The following is a 23,390-nucleotide window of genomic DNA, read 5'->3' on the forward strand; positions in this document are numbered from 1 at the left end:
TTCTAATCGCCAGATAAGACATATTCTTTATGCCATGGTCACTAATAAGCGTAGGCATCCTTATCTGGCGATCATGATAGGCTAAGGATATAAGAGTAACAGGGTGATAATCTATGCGACATCGGATCGGTGATATTTCATAAAGAACTTACGTGAAAGATGGCATCTTCCATGTGGTAAGATTTGTACGAGACATTGGTAAAATAAACCAATGTATGACTTGAAATGCCGAAAACTCTTCTAGTGGGACGGGAGGCCTATTGATGACTGTCAACCGGCCGGCTTCTCTTCAAGGGTTTTAATTGGTTTTCTCTTCACTTGAGCAAATGTTGAGAAATTCCTTATTGGCCCACTTTAGAATATTCCACCTGATCCCAATACTTATATAAAATATATTCCGCTTTAATAAAAAATAAAGCTTGTACTTAAAAAACGGGGTAAATAATAAATGCAACTCCCTTCTAAAAAAAAAAAAAACCCATGCCAAAGTAAGTACTGTTCACAACTTTTTCAAAATGCTGGCAATTTCAGCATTTTGTATTTTACAACTGGCAACACATTCTTCAAACTTAACCATCTGGCAGCATTTCCCGGCTTGTCCAAAATCGTAAACCTCGTGCTTCTTTCGAATATTCTCGTAGTTTCTATCAAGTTTTCATTTGTCAAAAAGTTTTATTTTTATTTCCAAAATGTCAGCTATTAGCTTGTTGAACCCAAAGGCTGAATTTGCCAGGGCCGCTCAGGCTCTAGCGGTTAATATTTCGGCTGCTAAAGGAATTCAAGAAGTAATGAAAACAAATTTGGGACCAAAAGGAACTATGAAAATGTATGCAAAATAACACTTATCTTTGTTTCCACCTTTTAATTTTCAACACAATACAATTGTTAAAACAAACTGTTTATTTACAATGTCCAACCCATAAAATACATATTTTTTAATACGACAAAGAGACAATTGCAAACTCCCACATAATTTTGACACACCTCATGCGTCAAACATGTTCGATTTTTAGGCGAGAACTATGTAAATATTCTAATTTTTCAATCATATCACCCACATTTTGAATAAAAAAATATGTTTTAATTACAGATAAGTTGAATAACGGCATACATTATTTTATAATAATCGACCAAACAATCTAACCTATAATGATTAAATTTCCTTCCGAGGCATTTGTTTTTATGCTTTTAAAAAATTGTTTGTTCCGTTTGTCGATGGTTCTTCTATCCTAGTTGTATTGGTGGATAATCTCTAATGGTTTTTTTATGTAGATATTTTTTATGGTTCTCACCTGGTTGGTACCTGTTCAAAATCCATGTCCGGGACTAACATGTCATATGCAAATGTCAGCTTCAGTAGGAAGTTCTAAATCATGTTATTTTGGATTTTATTTATTGATGATGTCTGATTTTATTTATTTAAATATTAACACATGTATAAAAAAACTGAAAATCAGAACTGGTTAGAACACCACTTGGGAGGTGAAAAAGTAAAAAAAATAAAGCTAAAAAGACTAAGTGCGGGCACACATTGAGCCACTGGTGGTGGCCACTAGACGCGACCACAAGCTGCGGACGAGTTTTTTCATACATTTTGTATAGCATCGGCGCAAACCAAGCGTTTGAGTGGCTGCGTTCGAGCCACAAGCTGCGGGAGTCGCCCGCGCTCGCTACTAGTGGCCGCATTTTGTCACTCGCATCATGCGCACACTCGGCTGGCTTCTCCCCGCCCGCGTCCCCCCAACACACACGTCAGTCTTGCTGCAAGCACGCACCTAACGCTCGTCATGATGTCGGCGGATTTCGGTGTAGGTGTTTTTATCTCTGATTTAGAAGAGGCCCTGCTATTTGGGACTCTTGACAGAAATGAACGAAATTAAGCCAAAAGTAGTGGCTTAGCCACTAGCGGCTGCGATTGGTGGCTGCGTCTAGTGGCTTGGCTGAGCCACTAGTGGTCGCGTCTAATGGCCGCCACCAGTGGCTCAATGTGCACCACCCCTAATAGATATTTTTGTTAAAATTCTAAATTCTATTTGTATTTTTGTTCAATTATATTTGCACATTGGCCGGCATTGTACAATTATATTTACCAAATGACAATTTCATCCGACCAACCATAAAGCAAAAATTGTGTTTTAGTTTCAATATATATTAAATAAATCAAATTTATAGCGACAAGTTGGGTTTGGTGGGGAGAAAAGCGCAATTTTTTTTTACTTTGGATTGAATAATTTGAGCATGTGTGCGTTTAGAGAAATTCTGAGTTTACCAACATTTGATTATATTATTGCAGCATATTTTTTATTAAAAAGAGTTGAGATACTCCCCGAGGTAAAAAAAAGTATTGACATTTTTCTTGAGGAAATCAACTTTCATCATTTTTTTCCTTACTAGCAAGTTCTGGGGTTCAGGGTGAAAAGTGCCAATAGATACAAATTGATAAACAACTTGCGCTAAGAACAAAAATAATTGTTCTATTTATAATTGAAAAATTTTTTATAAAAATTAAATTACACATATTAATATCTGAACGCATAAATAATATCTAAAGACCTGCGCCAAAAAAAAAAAATATATATTTTATAATATTTGTAAGCCTTGACAAGGATCAGTTATGTTTTAAAACCAGTTGGAATCTTAGTAGAAAATCTTTAAAAATTGGAATAATGATTCTAATGATTTAATTATTAATTAATGTGTAAAAAACAAGTTTTCGTTCTTGGGTTTAAAAATAGTACATTCTAAATATTTGTAAGGCTTAACAAAGATCAGTTATGTTAGTAGGATATTTTAACAAATTGGAATAATGATTCTAATGATTTAACTATTAATGTATAAAAAACAAGTTTTCGTTCATAATTTTTGGGTTTAAAAATAGTACATTCTAAATATTTCAAAACTTATATTATTTTTTAAATAATACAGTCAAAAAGTGCGTAATTTTTAGCTTGTTTAAAAAAAAGTGAAATAACACTATTCTAATTAGTGATCTGAAACCAAAGTGGGTGGTTTTTGCATCGTCACGAATTGAACTGCGATGATTAATTTTTCTCTTAATTGTATGTAGGCTGGTATCTGGCTCGGGAGATATTAAGATAACCAAGGACGGCAACGTCCTGTTGCACGAGATGCAGATACAGCACCCCACGGCCTCCCTGATTGCCCGCGCCAGCACGGCCCAGGATGACTCTACCGGAGACGGGACGACTTCCACCGTGCTGCTCATCGGAGAACTCCTCAAGCAAGCCGATCTGTACGTCAGCGAAGGTAAGACGTCGCTCTTCCCGTAGGTCGGTATCTGGTTCGGGAGACATTAGGATAACCGAGGACGACACGTCTTGTAGCACGAGATGCAGTATGTTTAGTAAAATATAAAATAAAAATAATTTACGCTATTCAAATGCTTTAAAAATCATACTTATATAATACTACCTACCCGCACTTATATAATACCTACTTTTATATCTGTTTCTGCAGTTACTCACCTTTTTTATTTTAATTGTTGTTTATTAGATAAGTATGTTATACCATAAAACTTTTTAATTTTATACCTGCCATGTACAAGACCTTTGGGCGTACATTGGCAATAAATAAGTAAATAAATTGTTTGAGCGCTAGTAATAAGTGAACATTGAAAATGTAGTAACAAAAATAAACCATCATGGCATTTCATCGTTAGGGTAGGCAGAGGATAGACCTCGCTTCCTCAACATTCATGCATCTTCTCATGCATGCTCGCCGATTATTCCCACTTTTGAGATCTCCATCTTCAAGTATTTGTTGGATTTGGTCATGCTGTGTCTTTCTCGGTGTTCCTCGTTTTCTGCTTCCATCGACATTTGCACTGTAAATCTTTTTAGCTGTTCTTTCCCATCCATTTGCGCGTCTTGATTTTGACGACAATGCTCATCTCAGGCTTACAAAATTTATGGATCTCGATATTTGTGGTGCGTTGCTATCACACATAGTAACGACTCATAAAATAATATTTTTTGTAGTTTCAAAATTTAATTTTACTTCTGATTTTCAACTATATGTAGTGAGTAGTTACTGAGTAATTACTTTAACTAGCAGGGGCGAATCGTTCAAAGAAGCGACTATGCACAGCTTACCATTATATTTGATATTATTTTTTTGTAGTAACTGTTTAAAAATATATCTATAAATGCCCCCAGCCCGTTCTCAATGAACGATCAAACTAGCCAACTACTTCAGCTTATTACTCCATACAAAAAAATTGGCAAAAGTACAACACCTTCATTCCCTCTCTTCTTTTTTGTTTATTGGCCCTTTCAGCTCCTTACGGGGTGTTCTAGCCAATGTTGAGTTTAAATTTTAGTTTTCAGTTTTATATTGATATATTTACTAATATCTTAGTAATATATACAAGGTATATATATATATATATACAGCTTAACACCATTTATCAATATATATGTACATAATTTTTTTATACAAGTGTGTTTTTAATAAAATCGGGAAAGGAATATTAAAATAATGGTATTATTTATTTCAGGTCTCCACCCTCGCATCGTGTCGGAAGGGTTTGATGCGGCTCGCTTAAAGGCGCTGGAGGTGCTCGAGGGAATGAAAATCCCCATTGAAATCAAAAAGGAAAACCTCATGGACGTAGCGAGGACATCATTCCGCACCAAGGTATGTATGCCGCCATTATTCCCCATGTCAACATTTTGTTGAGAATATGGTAGCTGGAGTTCTTTGGGATAGATCTTACTGCTTTTCGTAGATCTCCCCGCCACTAACACAGTGTGGGACGAAGAATAATTGGGACGGCTTTGCTCGATGTCTTATTTATAGATTGCGTTTTTGTATATACTTTATACCATTATTTTACTGTCCTTATTTGCTTTTGCTGCATGTCATGTGTTATTCAGTTACTTGTTAAAAAAAAAATATTTATTAAGGAAAAACAACAGTTGTTATATAAGAATACAAAATATAAAAAATAGTACACACATCCATTTAAAGTTTTTCACAAATATAATGAGAGAACATGTTACACAGTACAGAGAAAAATAATATATTATATAAGACATGAGAAACAGCTCGTAAGAAGGTTAAGGGATGAGGAAATAGAGTGGAGGAGTGGAGAAAAAGGGATTTTCATAATATAGTTGACCAATTCTAAATTTTGATATCATAATAAAATAAACATATTTAAAGGAACATAAACTTATTACACTGACAAATGTTTCATTTTACAGTATTTCAAAAAGTTTTTTTTTGAAGTCACAAAATTTTGTATTTAAAATATTTAAAAGGGGACAAAGTAAATTAAATTTGGAGCAGCTACGATAAATAAACGAATTTTGAACATAATTTAATTTTTTAACATAATGGACTTTACGGGACAATTGATTGAAATAAGAGATATGGACTATGGATAAAATTGTTTAAAACTTTGAAGAGGAAAGACAGATCAGAAATGCTTCTATGTTTAGTACGGGAAGTTAAACTATGAAAAGGAGAAGGGTCTTCACTCTTCTTCTTCATGTATATTATGTTTCTTCATGTCAGTTTTATAATTGGCTTAGGCCGGAAATATAATACAATATGTTCTTATCTTACGGTCAGTACACTTTCCTTGTTCTAGTTTTATATTTATTAGTGAAAATTCAGTGTGTGTGCTTGGCCATAGTGGCAAGGCATTTGCGTAGGCGCGGTTCGCGGCGCCGTGCTGCGCTCACTATGGACGCTAAACTTGTTTAATATAAGTTTAAATTTACCGTGCGGTTTATTTATTTTATTTTATTAACATATATGGAAAATCTGCCTTTTACAAAAATGTACAATATTAACATATTTGGTTTAATTATTTAAAAAAAAAAAACATAAATTACCTTTTACCCAAGATTTACAAACAAAAATTTAACCTAAAAATTATACAACGTATTCAGTAGAAGTTTAAACAATTTAAGAATAAATGTAAAAATCAAATAAAAAAATAAAATATTTTTAAGTAATATAACAAGAAAATCGTAAAGTACTGTTTCATACAGCTGGGCAAAGTGAACAAAAAATTGTATACATGTTGAAATGTATAAATAAATAAATATAATTACCATTCACCATCTTTGAAAAAGTTCAAAAGGTTTGTTCTATAGGAACAATACCCTACACTAAATATATCCGATACGTGGGAATAACTATTGCCGGGTTCATGAAGTCTGTTCAATACGGCATTACAAGTATACACTGTCCGTGAATTGTTGCTACAAAACGGTGGTACTTGTCTAGTCATTCTTCCAGGCACCCTGAAGTTGATGAGAGATAACAGTTCAGGGCAATCCCATATTGAATTTACAATTTTGAATAAATTTGAAGTCTATAATTTTTCTTCTATCGTTAAGTTTTAACAAATTTAATGTTTTCAGTAAAAAAATCATTGGTTTCACCACTTTGCGACATCTTCAAGACTGATCGCGATAATCCTAGTTTCCCTGTATGACGGTGAATGAATATGGTGTTGGTTCAAGATTGGGACCGCGTATACCTTTTCTCGCTGTTTGTATTGTCTCGCACTAACACGAGTGATCGCAGGTCCACCACACCCTGGCAGATTTGCTGACGGAGACCTGTGTAGACGCCGTGTTGGCCATCCGCGAGGAGGGACGTCCCGTGGATCTGCACATGGTAGAGCTTATGGAGATGCAGCACAAGACCGCCACCGACACCATGCTCGTCAGAGGTATATACTTATGCTACCATATGCAGTCGACCCTTTGTCGTGATTATGAACACAGGCGACAAATAAAGTGGGCGTCCGTTGTTGATTAGTCATGAACTGATTTGTGCAGTCAAAGTAGTGCTTTTCCGACCACAACGTTTTTGAAAAACCTGATTTATCATCCAAATAAAATTTTGGGAAATTCCATAGAGGGAGCAGAAATTGTAAACTTTCAATTCAATTTTATCTTCAACTGCACCATTCAGCTCATCACTAATCAAAGAAGTCAAATGAAATGAGAATGCTCAGTGCTACGGAAAATTGGATTAAAAAAATTAGAGCATTTAATTGTACGTCAGTTTCTCAAAAATGTATGAAAAAGTTGAAAAAAATTACTTTGAATGACTTCAGAAGTTCTTGTCAATGAACCAAACAATCTTCATTTATTACAATATTTTGACAGCTATGGGGTTAAATTTTTAAATGTCAGGACAACTCACCAATGAGAACTAGTTACGTCACGGGCGGAGTAATTTCAAAATTACAAAACTTTAAAAAATCACAGCGATGAAAATACTATACATAAAAATATATTAAAAAAATTTTTTGGCTTTGATAGCCAAACAAAATTTTTACATGGCATTATTAAAAACACCCGAAATAATTGTGGAAAATCTTTCTGCAAGCTTATACTAAGGTTTTGTGAGAGTGGAATGTTTTCTCCTTCAGAGTAGGTTTCTACTACCGCTTTTCAATACTTTCCTCTTCGTAATTAATGAATTAATTACATTGCTGTACTTAAATATATTGCTAATAAATGTAAAAGCATGTAGGGCGTATAAATAAATATAGATTTTAAAACGCAAACAACAATCACAACAAGCAAACGTCAACAAACGGTTTGGGTAGGTAGGAAGAAATTGCCTTTAGGCAATATGTATATATATTGTATGTGTATATAAAGTGTCAAATAAATAAATAAAATAAAACTCTCAGTATGGCGGGGCAGCAGTGGAGGAGGGATTTTAGTTCTCGTAAAATTGCACCGTGATTCTTTCTAAATGTGTCAGTCTAAGAGCATTCTCCCCTTGCGTAGGTATCGTGATGGACCACGGCGCTCGCCACCCCGACATGCCCAAGCGCCTCAACAACGCCTACATCCTCACCTGCAACGTGTCCCTGGAGTACGAGAAGTCCGAAGTCAATTCCGGCTTCTTCTACAAGTCGGCTGAGGACCGCGAGAAGCTCGTCGCTGCTGAGAGGGAGTTCATCGACCAACGAGTGCAGAAGGTAATCCCCCCGCATCGCCCACAGTCGCCGTTGCGTGTTTAAAAAAAGATGGCAATGGATAGAGAAACTAAAGTACTACCGACAACTGCAAATGTTTCGTACCATAAATGCACCTCGTATATTTTTGACTCGTCTATTTAGTTCTACAACAACAACGGTAGTCTCCTTTACATACAGAACAAAAACTAGTTATGAAACGAATAATGGTTTGGCCCTCAGAGTAATAATGTTTTTGGCACTTTAACTCATATTTTTCACTTGAATGAAAATTAAAATTATTTTACTTTTCTTTTTCAATTATTCTAATCATTAGAGAAAACTTAAAAAAATTCTGAAGATGCCCATCAGAGGGTGAAAGCGCTAATTGGTCAAAATAAATAAGTGGAAGTGTACCAAGTATTTTTTAAAATTAATAAATACGTTGCTATTTTCGAGTAAAATTTGAATCGACCTCTACTCGATAAAGACTTAAACTTTATATGGAGGCCTAGTGCGGCCCGACATATTGCCCGTAATCAACTGTCATTATCAACAGTAAACATAATTTTATTCACAAATTTATCCACTAAATTGTGAAAAAATAGTATCTGAAGTAAATATGTTAATATAAGGAAAGTTTTTAAGCAATATAATACACATGTCGGGATAAACGCCAAAAATCAATGTAAATCAAAGGAAAATATTCTAAATCAATTACCTGTGGAAACTGACTCCTTTAACACCTTTGACGCTCCTACTGTTGTAACCGAACATACTGCAACTCACCATTGTCGATTTATATGTATTATAACATAAATATCCAAGTTATTTACAAACAAAGCCAAGCACAGCGACGAAAGCATCCGCCAGGACCCGTTACGCGCCTGTTGTCAAACAAAACAAGATGGCCGCCAGTAGACTGAAGTTGTCGCTAACCAACAACGCTTCCGTTCAATGAAACAGTGAAAGGGCTTATCTATAGTTTGGCGCATTATTACTCTGAGGTTTGACCAGATATTCGGCGAGATCCTAAGCTGGATATCCAACATATTGTCTCTTTTTTTCTCGCAAATATATTTTTAATTAAAAAATCGTTTTTGTTTGGCATTTTTTTTTTCCGTATTAAATTCTTTTTTTAAAGTTTACCTTTACTGAACACTGACTAACATTTTTATGCAAGAAGTCCATTTTTCAAATAATGAGGGTTACTTCTTTTTTCCCAAACACATTTGATATCAATAAATCAATTTAGTGATGTTGATTTCATCAAATTTTTGCAATTTAATGAATATTGGATATCCGCTGGACGTTGAGCTACTCTCCGGTATCCGGCTGGCCTGGATAGTAAAATTAGGCCGGATAGGCTGTATACTGAATGGTTACCGGATACCTGTTTCATCTCTTACAAAAAACAAACCGAAACCAGCCTCTAGATTCCTAGATTTATTTCCCCCCAAATGCCATAAGCATTCGTCGCAATAGATTTTCACATGTTGCAGTGACGTCAGTAGCTTGTATAGCACGTTCAGTTTATTGTTGATGTTAGATTAAGAAGTCCAGTAAATTTCCTTTGTTTTACTTTTCTTTACTGGTCAAGGAGGAAATTCACCTTAGGCAATTAGTAACACTTGTGATGGACATATTAACAACATACTCCGTTCCCATTTACATTTCATCATCATGATTCCCTTTCCACACCTAATGGTGCATAGGGCACTGCATTGGTACACCAATCGCAGCGTATCTTGATCATATTTGTTACATGAATGTAAGATGACCGTCTGGCATTTCAGGTACCAGTCCAGGGACTATGAAATATTTTAGTAATAAATAACTATTTCGTGTCAACCATCTCGGGAATCGAACCTGAGACCTTTTGCGCAGTAGGCAACCTGACTTGGGAAGACGCACAGGAGCAGGCAGGCTCTTGTGGACACCTTATGCTCCAGATAGGGAGCGGACATGGAATGATGTTGATATTTTTCCTAATAAAAAAAATCATTTTTGTTTAATGTTGACGGATTAAATAGGTATGTAGATAACACGGTTGGTAAAAATAAATGAAACAGCTATGCATTATAGAACAGTTATTCTCCCCAAGCAGCTGAAATAGAACATTTAAGAGAAGGTAATATAGGAGTCTAGGCATCTTCTCTTAAATGTTCTTCATCTCTGTTGTAATATGTTAATATAAAAAGCTCCCCAGGGAGTTGAATCCAGTCCCTGTCTACAAAAATTTGGACAAACTCAAAATATAGCTGAAATAGTTTCACGAAAATAAATATTGCACTTTTCACACCCTAAATTTAAGCCTGTGCGTTTATTGAGAACTTAGTATCCACATAAATGTTTCAGATCATCGCCCTGAAGAAGAAGCTGTGTGACGGTACAGACAAGACCTTCGCCGTCATCAACCAGAAGGGAATTGACCCCATGTCCCTGGACGCTCTGGCCAAGGAGGGCATCGTTGGACTCCGCCGCGCCAAGCGCCGCAACATGGAGCGCCTCGCCCTCGCCTGCGGCGGTGTGGCCGTCAACTCCGTGGACGACCTGGAGGAGTCCCATCTCGGCTTTGCCGGCTCACTCTACGAACATATCCTCGGGGAAAACAAATTCACCTTCGTAGAAGATTTGAAGAACCCGCTGTCAGTCACGATCCTAATGAAGGGACCCAACAAGCACACCCTGACCCAAATCAAAGATGCTGTGAGAGACGGCTTAAGAGCGATCAACAACGCCATCGAAGACAAGTGCATTATCGCCGGCGCTGGAGCCTTCGAAGTTCGGGCGTACAACGAACTCATCAAGCACAAGGACTCCGTAAAGGGAAAAGCTAAACTGGGTGTCCAGGCGTATGCGGAAGCGTTACTCGTAATCCCCAAAACTCTGGCCGTTAATTCCGGATACGACGTTCAGGATACCATCGTAAAGCTGCAAGAAGAATCTCGCCTGAGTCCCGATCCCATCGGGCTTGACCTCAGTACCGGAGAGCCCATGAAGCCGACGGATTCCGGAGTTTACGATAACTATATTGTTAAGAAACAAATCATAAACTCTTGTTCCGTGATAGCGTGTAACCTCCTTCTGGTCGATGAGATCATGAGAGCTGGAATGAGCAGTCTCAAAGGATAGGAGAATTAAATAATACTGTCTACATCTCATACTGTTGATTTCCATTCGGAGCTTCATTTTGTAATAATTTTAGTTTTGATTGAGATCAATATAAGTATTATATTTTATACACGTCACAGGAATCCAACAATGCTATAAATTATCCACAAATATTTTTATACACATAAGTCGTTAATTACATCACACCTTCGATAGCTTTTTCATCATTAATTTTATCATTAATATTTTATTTTTACTATCCCGCGCTTCTATCCCTGAGACGACTATTGGAACAGCTGGATTATATTTTTGTCACAATATTACAGGTTTTAATATTGTATTAACATTAATATGTATGCTTTAATAAAATGCTAACTTAAATTAATGTTTTGTTTATTTTTCTAACTAATTACTTCATATCAAGTGATCAGATAAACCAAAATCTTAATTCTGGTCATGTCAAAAGCAGACAGAACCGAAGGGCATGTATGACATGATGTATGAATGTGAAAGAAGCTAAAAATAATGCCAGGATAGACATGTGTGGCGGTTTATTTTCTCTGCCTACCCCTACGGAGAAATGGTATTATGATGTTAGTAGTAATAATGGTGAATGTTACACAGTATGTAAATTGGAAACTTAAACCAGTCAATAACAGGTCATAAGCCAGCCCAGTGGATGCCCAGACTTCTACATTCCCTTCTTTAAAATGTTCTTCATCTCTGTTGTAATATGTTAATAAGTAAGGCCCGTAGAATAAAACAAACATATTAATTTGCCAAAAGGTTTATTAAATAGACACATGGCAATACATATCATAATACAACATCGGTTTACTACTTTGGGTAGACAATCTATATTCTATCGTGGGGTTGTCCTGATGGGGAACAGCGTACGGTGACAGACTAGCAGATGGTAACACGAAGTACACATTATTTTATGGATTCCCTTAACAATAATAGGACTATTTATTTCAATTTACACCAATATTCATGAATTACAGCTACAAGGAATTATACTCTAGCAAAGTATTTAAAAAATAAATATATATGTAGTTTATTTAGAAAAAAACACTATCAGTCTAATAAAACTTAAGTAAACGTATTTAATAAAATAACATTAATTGCTCCAAAATATTTATATATTTCAGTAAAAATACGGAATGGTGCGGAGCCAATGTCACCATATAAATATAAAAGCCTTTCAAAATATAAACCAAAAAAGGAATAAAAAATGTTCCTAAAAGATAAAAACCAAGAAAGAAAAAAATTAAAACAAAATTAGAGCAAAATGAACAATGTTCCAAAAAAATAATCAACTAATTTTTCATCGGGTGAAAATAGTAACAAGATGGCCAGGAATGCAAAAACAATAATATTTATCGCTAAATGTAATGTTTGATGCCATTATGTTTATATAATTTCGGTGTTAAAATAAATATAGTGTAGAGTGAGTTTTTTTTTACAATTATTTTGACAAACGATATTTAAATCATTTTAAATTTGTCAACATTACATTTGTTGATTTTATAGAATAGATCGGCTATCAGATTAAGACTTAACCTAAGCTCTCTATATAAAGTTGTAGGTATGCTAGAATGGTAAATACACCACACACGGGGTTACTATACCTGCACAGACTAGTCCTGTGCCTGCTTATGGGATTATAATGTAATGGAATAGTTGGTTAAACTTCCACTTATTTACTGCTAAGATAAATCTTTTTTAAAAATAAATAAAAACACAACTTCGAAATTGTCATAAGAACTAGCATTAAAAATAGGTGTGTTAACGAAAAGGCGGACTGTAAATGAAAGACGAATTTCATTCAGTTTTGTGAATTGGGAAATATTTGAGAAAGGATAGGAATATGGAATGGATACCTACCTTTAATATGATCTGAATGTTCTTCAATTTCTGGTACTGGATGACAAAATGAAACTTGAATATAACAATGTTTTTCTCGACGCGCGACGATTCCAACCACTTTTTATCCAATTTTATGTCAAGTCAAAAATGTTGTATTGTTTTTGTTTTAAATCCGAATCTTCTAATTTTAAATATCTTCTATCTTGATGTAAGGTAGGTACCATAAGGATGGGGCAAAGGAAGAATGGGAATGAAAGGTAATCGACCAGGAATAGTATCGATAAATGCTGTTATTTACTTAACAAGGTGTGATACACGTATTATATTGTATTAATATAATAACTGCGCTAATTTAAGTACGTTTTAATATTCTAATAAATAAATATGAACATTTAAAAAAATTCAGATATTTGGCTCTGCCAGTCAAGGCAGTTTTTTTTTGTTTAAGAAATATCTAACTCGTTAAGGAAGGAAAGAAGTTATGAAAAATACACAACACCCAGATTGACGGAGAAAATATTTTCCTTGAATTTTTTTCCTTGTAACTGGCAGGAAATGGAACCTGCGATGCCAGTTTCACAGTTGGGCGTCTAACCGACTGCGCCAGGACGCCCGCTGAAAGTATTCTATTTTGTATAAGACTTTTTAAAATTATTTTTATTTTGTTATTTTTAAACAATAAAATCTGAATTATTTTAAAACAACAATATATTAATAAGACTAGATTTTTTTTTGTGGCACATAATGCAGTTTACATTCGTTTTAGGTTTTAGTTTTTAAACATTATCTAGGTTATGCTCATTATTTATCAGTTATAATAATTTATTGGTCAAAATAAAGGTAATGCGCTATTAAAAAAAATCCTGCATGGTTGGGAAAACAGGCTAAAGCCCACAAGTTCTTAATACAGAAGACAAAGTATTTATAGAAAGTATAGCAAGATTATTATAGACAGATAGATTTAACATAAAGATGCTATTAAAATAATGCAGTCATTTCTGTGAATTTACATTACCATTGCAGATTAAAACAAATTATCTAACATACATAAAATTAAATTTGCAAAATAAAGAGTGCAGATTAATGTAACATAAAAATAACAGTATAAAATATTAAAAATATAAATAAAGAAATCAACAATTAAACAAATTGATTGAATCTAAATTACATATGTAGTTAAAATGTAGTAAAAATACATACAATATTACACTGTTTCATCACAGGGCAAAAAACGTTCTAAAAAATATAAACAGAGAATTATATATACTGGTTTAAGCGTCTCAGGCAAAAATGAGACGTAGGAATGTTTGTTTTTGTTTGATTGAATTTTAATTTGATTATTGCTATTTGGTAAGTAAATCAATATTGGCTGTTACAAGAAGATGGCAGTACATAAGTCAGTTACGGTTATTTTGTAAGAAGGCGTGTCAATGGAGTTTTCAGCATTAAATTTACTGAATTTTAAATGTAAACACACGTAAGATCATATTACAAAAAAGCAATAAATGTGCCCATTTGGAAAATAACTAGACCTGACTTTTTGCAGCAATACTAATAATATGAGCCTATTGCAAGCGAAGTGAACCAACTGACAAAATGATCAAACTTTTGTATTCAAAGTTTTGTCTCCCTTCCCGGTGATGTGTAGCTAGTACACATTGCGTCTAATAATTTTAATATCTCCATAAATATAATAAATACTGCGCTTAATTTTTTGGTATTTCTCCGTTGGACATTACGTTTACGTATCGGTTAGTAAAAAAATATATCAATTATTGGACACAGAAAAACCATTTTATCAGAAATCGGAGATAAATTACGTATATCGAAAGTTTACCAATTTATCGCGTGTTGGGGCATATGAAGTAAAAGAGTACTGAATATACAATTCTACAACTGTCTCATTCACTTTACGTCTCCCTATGTAAATAGAAAAGTTGCCAGAACTTCTGCCAGACACCAGTAGTAGCTCCAGTAGCCTCCGGCAGTCCTCTCGCCGCGCTGCGAGCATGAGCTAATGGATTTGTCATGTTTATAGCAAATATATTAAAAATATTATATCTTATGACTTCAACTTTGAATAAATTAAGTATATATCTATAAATATTCCATTTTTACGATTTTAAATCTTTCACGTGCATCGACTACACAGCACCGTAATGCGGAGATGTTTTTGGCACAGTAAGTGAAAGATTAAATCTGCGAGTCTGGAAAAAAAAGGTTTTTGATACTGATTAGAGGAAATTAATATAGCGAACCTTAGAAATATCAGATAGTTCACTTTACCTACAGGGAACTCTTACGTAAATGATTGAATTGTTTTAAGCTTCTGGTAGAAGGAAAATAACTAAAGCTCGATAAATAAAAACAGTGTAAACCTCCAAAGAATTCCATTGAAAAATCAGTCAAAACAACAATAATATTTGGTTAAATTGTTTGCACGAAGAACGCTAATTCCAATAAAAAATTTTAGAAGCTTGATCGATAAAAACATTATATTTATATGTAAAAAAGAAGAATGTAAAAATTCAAACATAGAGTTAAAGCATATATTTTATAATAGAAATTAAAGACAAGTGATATTTAACCCTTTATAGGACACATATTTTGTGTTGATTTACGTCTTACAAACGTAAATAATATGTTATTTTTTAAGATAATAAACCTATTGCATTTGAAAAAGCCGAGTAGAAGACTTATGAACAGAAATATTAGAAAATAAATTCTGGTGGTATATTTATGTACCACTTTGTTGGTAGGTGTCCTAAAAAGGGTTAAATCCACAAGGTTGGAATAAACAGCGACCGGTTTCATCACTCGTGTTTTACTTCTAAAAAAAATTATAAATGACTATGTACTACCAGCAATAATTTTCACTAATAAACTTGAATGTTTTAAAGCGTATGCGTTAAATAATGTATAAATTAATATCCCTTAATTTTATTATAACACATAAAATTAATTTACTATACATATAAGGTACTTTAATGAATTCAAATGATATTAAACTAATATTCATTTGGTCTGCTTTAAATGTCGGAAGTGTGGCAGTACAGGGAGCCCTCGGTAGTAATTTGGTTTACCGAGTTTACTTCTGCTTGGCGGCGATGGCGGCGCGCTCGTTGACGTCTATGGTGGCGAGGTTGAGGCAGGCCACGAAGCCGTGGAGGAGAGAAATGAGAGACTTCACGATGGCCACAGGAGCCGATATGAAGACCACGTAGCGGAATAAACCGATTCCAGCAACTGAAACAAAATGACATTTCAATTTCATTTGTGGGAAGTATTTTTCAATTTTTTTTTTATTTGAAATTGATTTATTAATATACTCTTACGGATTACATTCATTTGACAAAATAACTTTTTAAATAATTCCACACCAGTGTGCAAGCATTTGGACACACTCAAAACATTATTGAATTAAAACCTGGTAAAAGAAGAAAAATAAAAAATTGGAAATTGTTTTCACGCGTTACCTAGTAGGTGAATTGGTTCAGCCGGACGAATCTCACCCACATGATAAAGGTTTCAGCTCTTTTACTTCACAAAAGTCAACAGATGGAAGGGTTGAGGAAATGTGGGTGTTCAAACATAGGCAGAATGGTAAATGTTACAGTGTGTAAAGTGGTCACTTAAACCAGCCAATGACAAGTCATAAGCCCTGTAAATACCTATACTCCCATATTCGCTTCTCAAAAATGTTTTCCCTCTCTGTTGCAACAAATTTAAATATGAACAACTCCTTAGGGAGAAAATCCACCCAGTCTGCAAGCATTTGGACATACTCAAAACATTGTTGATATATCATGTCTTATTTTTTTAAATGATGAAGTTGTATTTTTTATAATCTTCAAATGGACATTTTCACACCGATTTGGAAAGTAAAATTTGTAGAACTATGATGGATTTTAATACAAAAAATATTTAACCTCACTACCCGAAGACTGATGTCCGCGAATAAAGCAATTTATTTTATTTATTTATACAAATACATACATATTACAAAAAATACAACAATAACGTATCCCAAACTCAATACATCCGTATTAGAGAGAGCACGAAAATAGAACACATAACAAGGAAGACAGAGACGCTGTTCTGTAGTCACCGTAGTCGGTGTTGTGTGAAACAAATTCAGTCGGTTGTTGACAGTGATGGGGGACGCACGCGTGAATTATGAGCAGCAAATTTATGATTTGAATTTTTTTGCTATAGCAGCTAAATTATATGTTTATTTTTATAAATTATGGAAAAGGAATTATTAAACTGTAAGTTCAAATTTCAAACCTCCCTTAAATGAAATTTGATACCTTTCCACTAATACATTGGCTAATACAACTGCCTAACATAACTGGCTAATACATTTTCAACCTTTAGATAGAGAATCGGTAAACATATGAGGCTAATCTACCAATGAAATACAAATCCCAAGAGGGAGAGCTATTTCTAGATAACCTTTTATCAATATTAGGTATGTAATAATTATATAAGATATCAAAGTACGTCCAGTAAGTACATCTCTTGAAGTAGGTGACTTTGTCACTTCAATACTTTATTCATAAAATACATAGATATGCCTTGTGCACACCACGAGGGAAAGAAATTCTCAGCAAACAAATGTAACAGGTCAACGCAGAGGGCTGAAATCAGCAAAAGATCAAATAAAAACTACTTTTATAAAAATTGCTATATCTCCTAAAATATCAGTTATTTTTTAATGAAATTTTAAATACTCACTCACCGTATTGCTTATGATAATCTTATGAGATAAGAATAGAATTAAAATATATATATAACTTGACTATAAAATACATAGAAATATTTAAATTTATTTCAACAGAGAGGGAAAACATTTTTGAGAAGGGAAATGGAAGTCTAGGCTTATCCCTCTCTGTTGAAATAAATTTTTATATGAATAACTCCCTAGGGAGGAAATCCAGCTAGTCTGCAAGCATTTGGACATACTCAAACATTGTTACACAGGAATATGTCTATATTCACATTAGACGACGAACAAACTAGAATTTATATTATAAAAAATACAATCCGAAAATGTTGCCATGCTCTGGTGAGCATGGCAACATTTTCGGATTATCATACATCATGTAATAAAAACGTGTGAAAAAAAGACTGTTATAATTTATTAACTTGACTAAACAAATCATGTTACTCAGAAGCTCTCGTGTTTCTCACAAGAGCTGTGTGTAATTTGAAGCATCTTGAAGCATTGACATAAAGATAAAATACTCGAGTAGATCTATCTTTCCCGCCGATAAAGTAGAGCCGGCTTAACAAATATTTATACGCTTTTCGCATAGTGTTTTGACAAATACAATACGTACCTGTTAAAAATACCACCGACATTTAAATTAAACAGAAAAACCAATATGCGAAAATCAAACAAATATCCGCTAACAATAAGTGCGTCACTGTTAGCAAAATTTATTGTCTTTTTTTGGGTAATCCTGATTAGTTTGGATTCATTCCGATTCGGCTACCGTTGCAGAAGCCATCTTCAGGGTAAACTAAGTGCGTGGCCACAGTGGTGAGCGTTTTGCGGTGTGTGTCTGACCACTTAGCTTGGGGTAATCTAGCCAGTTTGATTTTGATGCAAGTGACACAACGTTTTGTGCTACTTGTGTAGATTTGCAAGCAAACAGTGTTGAATAGTATATAAAGTAGGTAGGAAGATAGTCAGCCGTAGGATACTGGACTCCATCCGAAGACAAATAGCTATCAGGTCATGCAAGGGATACAGAACAATCTCCCTGAGATAAGCTCAGGTTTCAAGTGGATTTTTTGATTTTATGAAGTTCCCGATTGGCCCACTACGACTATAGAATACCCCTCCTGATCCCAACACTTGAAGATAAAATAAAAGCTTATATAAAAGCAGAAAAATCCACTTTTACGAAATATAAACCTTGTACGTAATAAGCAAGGTAAATAATAAATGCAACTTCATCTAAAAAATCAAAACCGAAAGATTTTCAAAAGCAAACCGTCTGGAAAATCAAATGAAAATTAAATCCAACCTATACGAGATCATCCCAAAAGACTATCCATTTTTCAACAGGTAAAAAATCACAAATATGTAAGAACACACGATGCACGACTTGGGGCAGATAGAAAAATGGTGCTGATGATTATTTAACATGTTTACTCACACAGGGGTCCTTCCGTGAAGTGCAGGAGGTACAGGCCGGCGTAGAACGCCTCGTTCCCGAAGCACATCCAGAAGAGGGCCATCTTGTTGGTGTAGTACAAGTGCATGATGGGGTTCTCGCCCATGTCGATGAACTTGTGCGAGGTCTTGCCCTGCAGCGTGCACGTGTGCAGGTACAGCCAGTGGCAGGTGATGTCGACGGCCGCCGACAGCTGGAACCAGAACATGTGGCGCGGGTAGAAGGAAGCCAGCGTCACGCACAGGCACATTGTCCCCGCGCGGTCCGTCAGTTGGTCCAGCATGGCGCCGAATTTCGTACCTGGAACACGGATAAAGAATCAACTCAAAATTGTCAATAGAAATTTTAATCGCTTTGCTGGTATTTAGGTGAAGAGGTACATTTCCCTATTAGCTAATTGTTCAGGGTAGCTATTGAATTTTTTATTTATTAAATGTCGACAAATAATGAGCGGATTCACTCCAGCTGGTGCAGGATTCTCGCATCTATGGTTTCGCCAATCTCGGGTGACATGCGAATGAGGAAAAAGACACAGTTTTTTCAAAATACCATTTATTATCCTAATTCCACAACGTCACATAAATCACAATTGAAAACAGTTTAAAAACGTTGAGCAGCACAGTCATTAAACACACAAATCAGCTCAAATAAAACCGAGGGGTAATCACACCCTCACACTCGTAACACTTGAGGATGCATACAAGCCTCGCCTGTCACATACGACCTTCCGTCATCGTCTCTAGAGGCTCACTAATCAATGTCACCGAAATAATAATTATTGCAACTGTTCTAAAAGATAACCGCAGTTTCTTTAAATGATTACGTAGGTAAACACATTTACCTAATACACGTAACACTCGAGGATGCGTACACTCCTCGCCTGCTACAATCTGACTTTCCGCCAGCAACTATACAAGAGCACTTGCAAACTTCAATATGAAGACTAAAGCTTGTTACTCTCTCACAAGCTTTCCAAAACCTATTTCAATCGCATTTCACAAATAATAATACTGACATTTTAGCGTCAAACAAAATACTTCCGAGACTATTATAGATTTCTTTAGAAATTATATGTGACATCCTAGGACAAAAAACAATAAACTAAACTAGGATATTAATACTTTAGTAAAGGACAAATGCCCAGTTCTTTGAAATATTACATTGAAAAATACAAGGGTGCATAGTACGAGTATACACAGTAAAATAAATATCTCAACTTCAGTAGAAAACATTTAAAAGGGCATAAAACAATAATTCACGATAAACGACACTTTTGAAAGAAATTAACAATATGGACATGTTTCAAGGCAGTGCAATGACATCCGAAATTACTAGTTGGTATACAAAATTGAACAATAAAAGTGCTCTTTGAAAGGCATTATTTTCCCGCCAAATCTTAGGAACGAAGTTGTTGGTGATTTGAATGCTTTCTTTACAAAATATATTATTTATAAACGAAATATTGATAAATTTAGTTTTGGCCCTAACAATGAGTAAGTTCGGTGGTTTTTTATATTTGTAATAGATTATCAAAACTAAGCCAAACAATTTTTTTTTTTTTTAATTTATGGTATTTATCAGCACTTGGTAGGCCGTTCAACAGACCAATCATTCTCTCCACAGACATCATCAACGGCAAATTTGTCCTGTACCTCTTTATCTAAATACCACCGAATGAGGTTGACGAGTGAATAATTGGGTTGTGGTTCCGTAGCTAGTGTAGCGGACTCACGGGCCAGAGGCCCGAGGTTCAAACCCCACTCTACCCCAACTTGATTTCCATTTTCTAATTGTGAGTTATTTACAACTCGTTAAAAATGGCTACCAAAATTGAAATATTTGGGTGAATTATAAGAACGCAAATATTTCTTTTTTTTAAGTTAAAGTTCAGTAGTTTTTTAATATTTTTATTTATCGTATTATCAGCACACGGTAGGCTGTTCAACAGACCAATCATCAACCTTCTTTCACTATTGTAGTAAGGCGGCCTCCGTGGTGTAGTGGTCAAGATGCTTGACTCACGCACGAAAGGTTCCGGGTTTGATTCCCGGTGAGAACACAAAAAAGTGTTTTTTCTCAAGCCTGGGTGTTCTGTGCTTTAATTCACCACTGTACTCGGGCTGTATTTATAATAAAATATAAATGTAAAATATTGCACAAAAATTAAAAACCAACATGCTGTGTTAGCAGCTAACACTAATGTGCAACACCATCAGCACATTGGATTTGTATTTTTGCGCAACTACTAGTACGGTGAAGGCGTATAGTGGGATTTGCACGTTAGTGTAATCAGTGTCCTGACGAAGAGACTGGTACGTCTCGAAACCGGTAGCAATAGAAAAGTATGAAAATAATTACTCATTTCATTAATTATCGCATTCTGATCCGACTCGGTCGCATTATTTGAATTTGAAAATATTATTGGTGTAGAGTTTAAAGTTTTTCCCTTAAATTTGTTTTTAAATTTTCCACTCACTCTGGTTAAAGTGTCTCGCAGCGATTCCGTCCACGGCATCCAACAAGCCCGATACGACGTAGCATATACATGCCACGACATAATTAGTCGGCATATAGTAGAACGAAATGATTGCGAGGATAATGCGTCCATATCCTGGAAAAACAAAAACCATTGTAGCGATTTAATCAAATTAGCAAATTCATTTGTTATTATATGAGTAACTTGTGTTCCTCACCTATCAGATTTGGCACAAAGAGGAAGATATTCTCAGCCATACTTATTGTTCACTGTAAACGTGCTATTTATGAAAAAAACACAATACAGACGAATTTGCATCAAAACCACCCTTTTTCAGCTTTTGCGCGTAAACCAGCGTAAACCCGGATTTCACATAAACGTACGAAAACTGAACAAGTTTAGCATTTGACGTATAGCGTATAGAATGACAGTTCCACTCCGAAGAGTGCAGACGAACGTCATAAAAGTGCGTAAAAGAGAAATAGATATAGTAGACTAGCAGAAAGCTAAACCATGTAATTTAGTTTTTTCGTGCACTTCACTAAAAGGATTGATTTATTTTTAAGAGCGTTGATGTGAATGCGAGAGCTCTCATATATTTTTTATAGTAGCAACAATAATTTTCGTTACTTGCCAGGCGGCGACAAGCGCAACGAGACGTACGTCGCAGCTTCAACATACATTTGTGGCGAAGCTTCCAAAATTTACCTGTAGAGGGCACATTTGTAAGTAGTGAAAAATGATGGTCGGTTCACGTCGAAAATAATGATGATCGCTAAGAAATATAAAAGAAAAGTGACTCAAAACATTAAACAGTTTTCACAATGAAACCCTGAGTGTTCGCGGGTGGTGAAGAAAGGGTGTGCGTGTAGGAAAGGAGTATAGTGTAGCGAGGTCATAAGACTTGTCATCTGACTGTCCTCGTCCAAGATGGCTCCCTCCCCCGAGCACGATAAGGAGCCGAAAGCGCCTGACAAAAGCCATTCTCAAATTAGTGATAATAGTTCGAGTGACATTCAAGTGCCAGTGGTGGAAACACAACAATATTTGGATACGAACTCCGGCGCGACGGGAGGCCACACCGATCCTGAGGTAGGATTCTTAACTGACCTCTTTATGTGCGCGGTATTTGGAATTTCCAGCCATTTTCGTCAATTATCGCAGCTTCAGCGGTGCAATTTCGGCCTACTGCTTGCCTGGTGCCAAAATACTATCACGCTCCTCTTAGGATTCTAATTGTATTCCGAGTGCTAACGTCCCGCTATTCGGCCGACCGCCATCGCGAACGGGCTGCAGGTGCATCGCGCACTACACCCGATAAGTCTGTCGCATTCTACAGGTCTGCAATCTGCAGCTCGCTCCTCTCGTCCTGGTGTCTGGTGTCTTCCATTGATAAGCGATAAGGTTTCTATGGGAAGGTCAAGGTGATACCTTCGTGGACCGAGATATTTACTATTCGCTGTGCGGTCTACTCAATGCAGATTGAAAAAAAAAAACGCATTCTGTCTTTTTTTGCATCAAATTAGCATTTTCGGCAATATAATCAAATCACGAAGATTTCAAAGAACATTTATTATGAATTCACTCGAGTAAATTCGTTCTACGGAAGGCGTATTACGATAATCAATAATATTTATTTTTCTGAACTAAATTTGGTAAGAAATTTAATTGTAAATCAAATTATTCCCTGCTGTTTTTTATGAAACACGCAATTATAACAAAACATCAGACGTTTTATTTTTGTTATTTTAAAATAAATAAAACATTCATGTTACAGTTATTATATTAACGT

General features: G+C 35.2%; 2 protein-coding genes across 2 annotated transcripts; one reads left to right on the top strand and one right to left on the bottom strand.

The window, feature by feature from the left end:
- Positions 1 to 592: 592 nt before the first annotated feature.
- Positions 593 to 11,449, top strand: CCT6 (chaperonin containing TCP1 subunit 6). The gene is made up of 6 exons (XM_088241004.1): positions 593 to 826; positions 3,068 to 3,267; positions 4,517 to 4,656; positions 6,562 to 6,709; positions 7,785 to 7,978; positions 10,313 to 11,449. Exons 1-6 carry the CDS (start codon positions 690 to 692, stop codon positions 11,087 to 11,089), a joined length of 1,596 nt encoding a protein of 531 aa, XP_088097130.1. The 5' UTR covers positions 593 to 689; the 3' UTR covers positions 11,090 to 11,449.
- Positions 11,450 to 14,269: 2,820 nt separating this feature from the next.
- On the bottom strand, positions 14,270 to 22,002 carry Pis (phosphatidylinositol synthase). Its single transcript, XM_088241007.1, has 4 exons — positions 21,816 to 22,002; positions 21,599 to 21,733; positions 19,105 to 19,422; positions 14,270 to 16,183 (listed from the first exon to the last, which is right to left on the bottom strand). The coding sequence occupies exons 1-4, from the start codon at positions 21,853 to 21,855 to the stop codon at positions 16,026 to 16,028; spliced, it is 651 nt and encodes a 216-aa protein (XP_088097133.1). The 5' UTR covers positions 21,856 to 22,002; the 3' UTR covers positions 14,270 to 16,025.
- Positions 22,003 to 23,390: the final 1,388 nt, after the last annotated feature.

The sequence above is a fragment of the Micrasema longulum genome, unplaced genomic scaffold, assembly GCF_059751315.1.
Source record: "Micrasema longulum isolate JH-2025_06_02 unplaced genomic scaffold, ASM5975131v1 h1tg002695l, whole genome shotgun sequence".
In the NCBI taxonomy this organism is placed as follows: domain Eukaryota; kingdom Metazoa; phylum Arthropoda; class Insecta; order Trichoptera; family Brachycentridae; genus Micrasema; species Micrasema longulum.

Excerpts from the sequence above, each read along its gene's own strand:
- Pis (XM_088241007.1), bottom strand. The coding sequence starts at position 21,855 with ATGGCTGAGAATATCTTCCTCTTTGTGCCAAATCTGATAG. Across the intron at positions 19,423-21,598 it reads TGCGAGACACTTTAACCAGA|GTACGAAATTCGGCGCCATG; the intron begins GTGAGTGGAAAA and ends TCCGTGTTCCAG. Across the intron at positions 16,184-19,104 it reads CTTCACGGAAGGACCCCTGT|TTGCTGGAATCGGTTTATTC; the intron begins GTGAGTAAACAT and ends ATTTTGTTTCAG.
- CCT6 (XM_088241004.1), top strand. The coding sequence starts at position 690 with ATGTCAGCTATTAGCTTGTTGAACCCAAAGGCTGAATTTGCCAGGGCC. Across the intron at positions 827-3,067 it reads CCAAAAGGAACTATGAAAAT|GCTGGTATCTGGCTCGGGAG; the intron begins GTATGCAAAATA and ends AATTGTATGTAG. Across the intron at positions 6,710-7,784 it reads CGACACCATGCTCGTCAGAG|GTATCGTGATGGACCACGGC; the intron begins GTATATACTTAT and ends CCCCTTGCGTAG.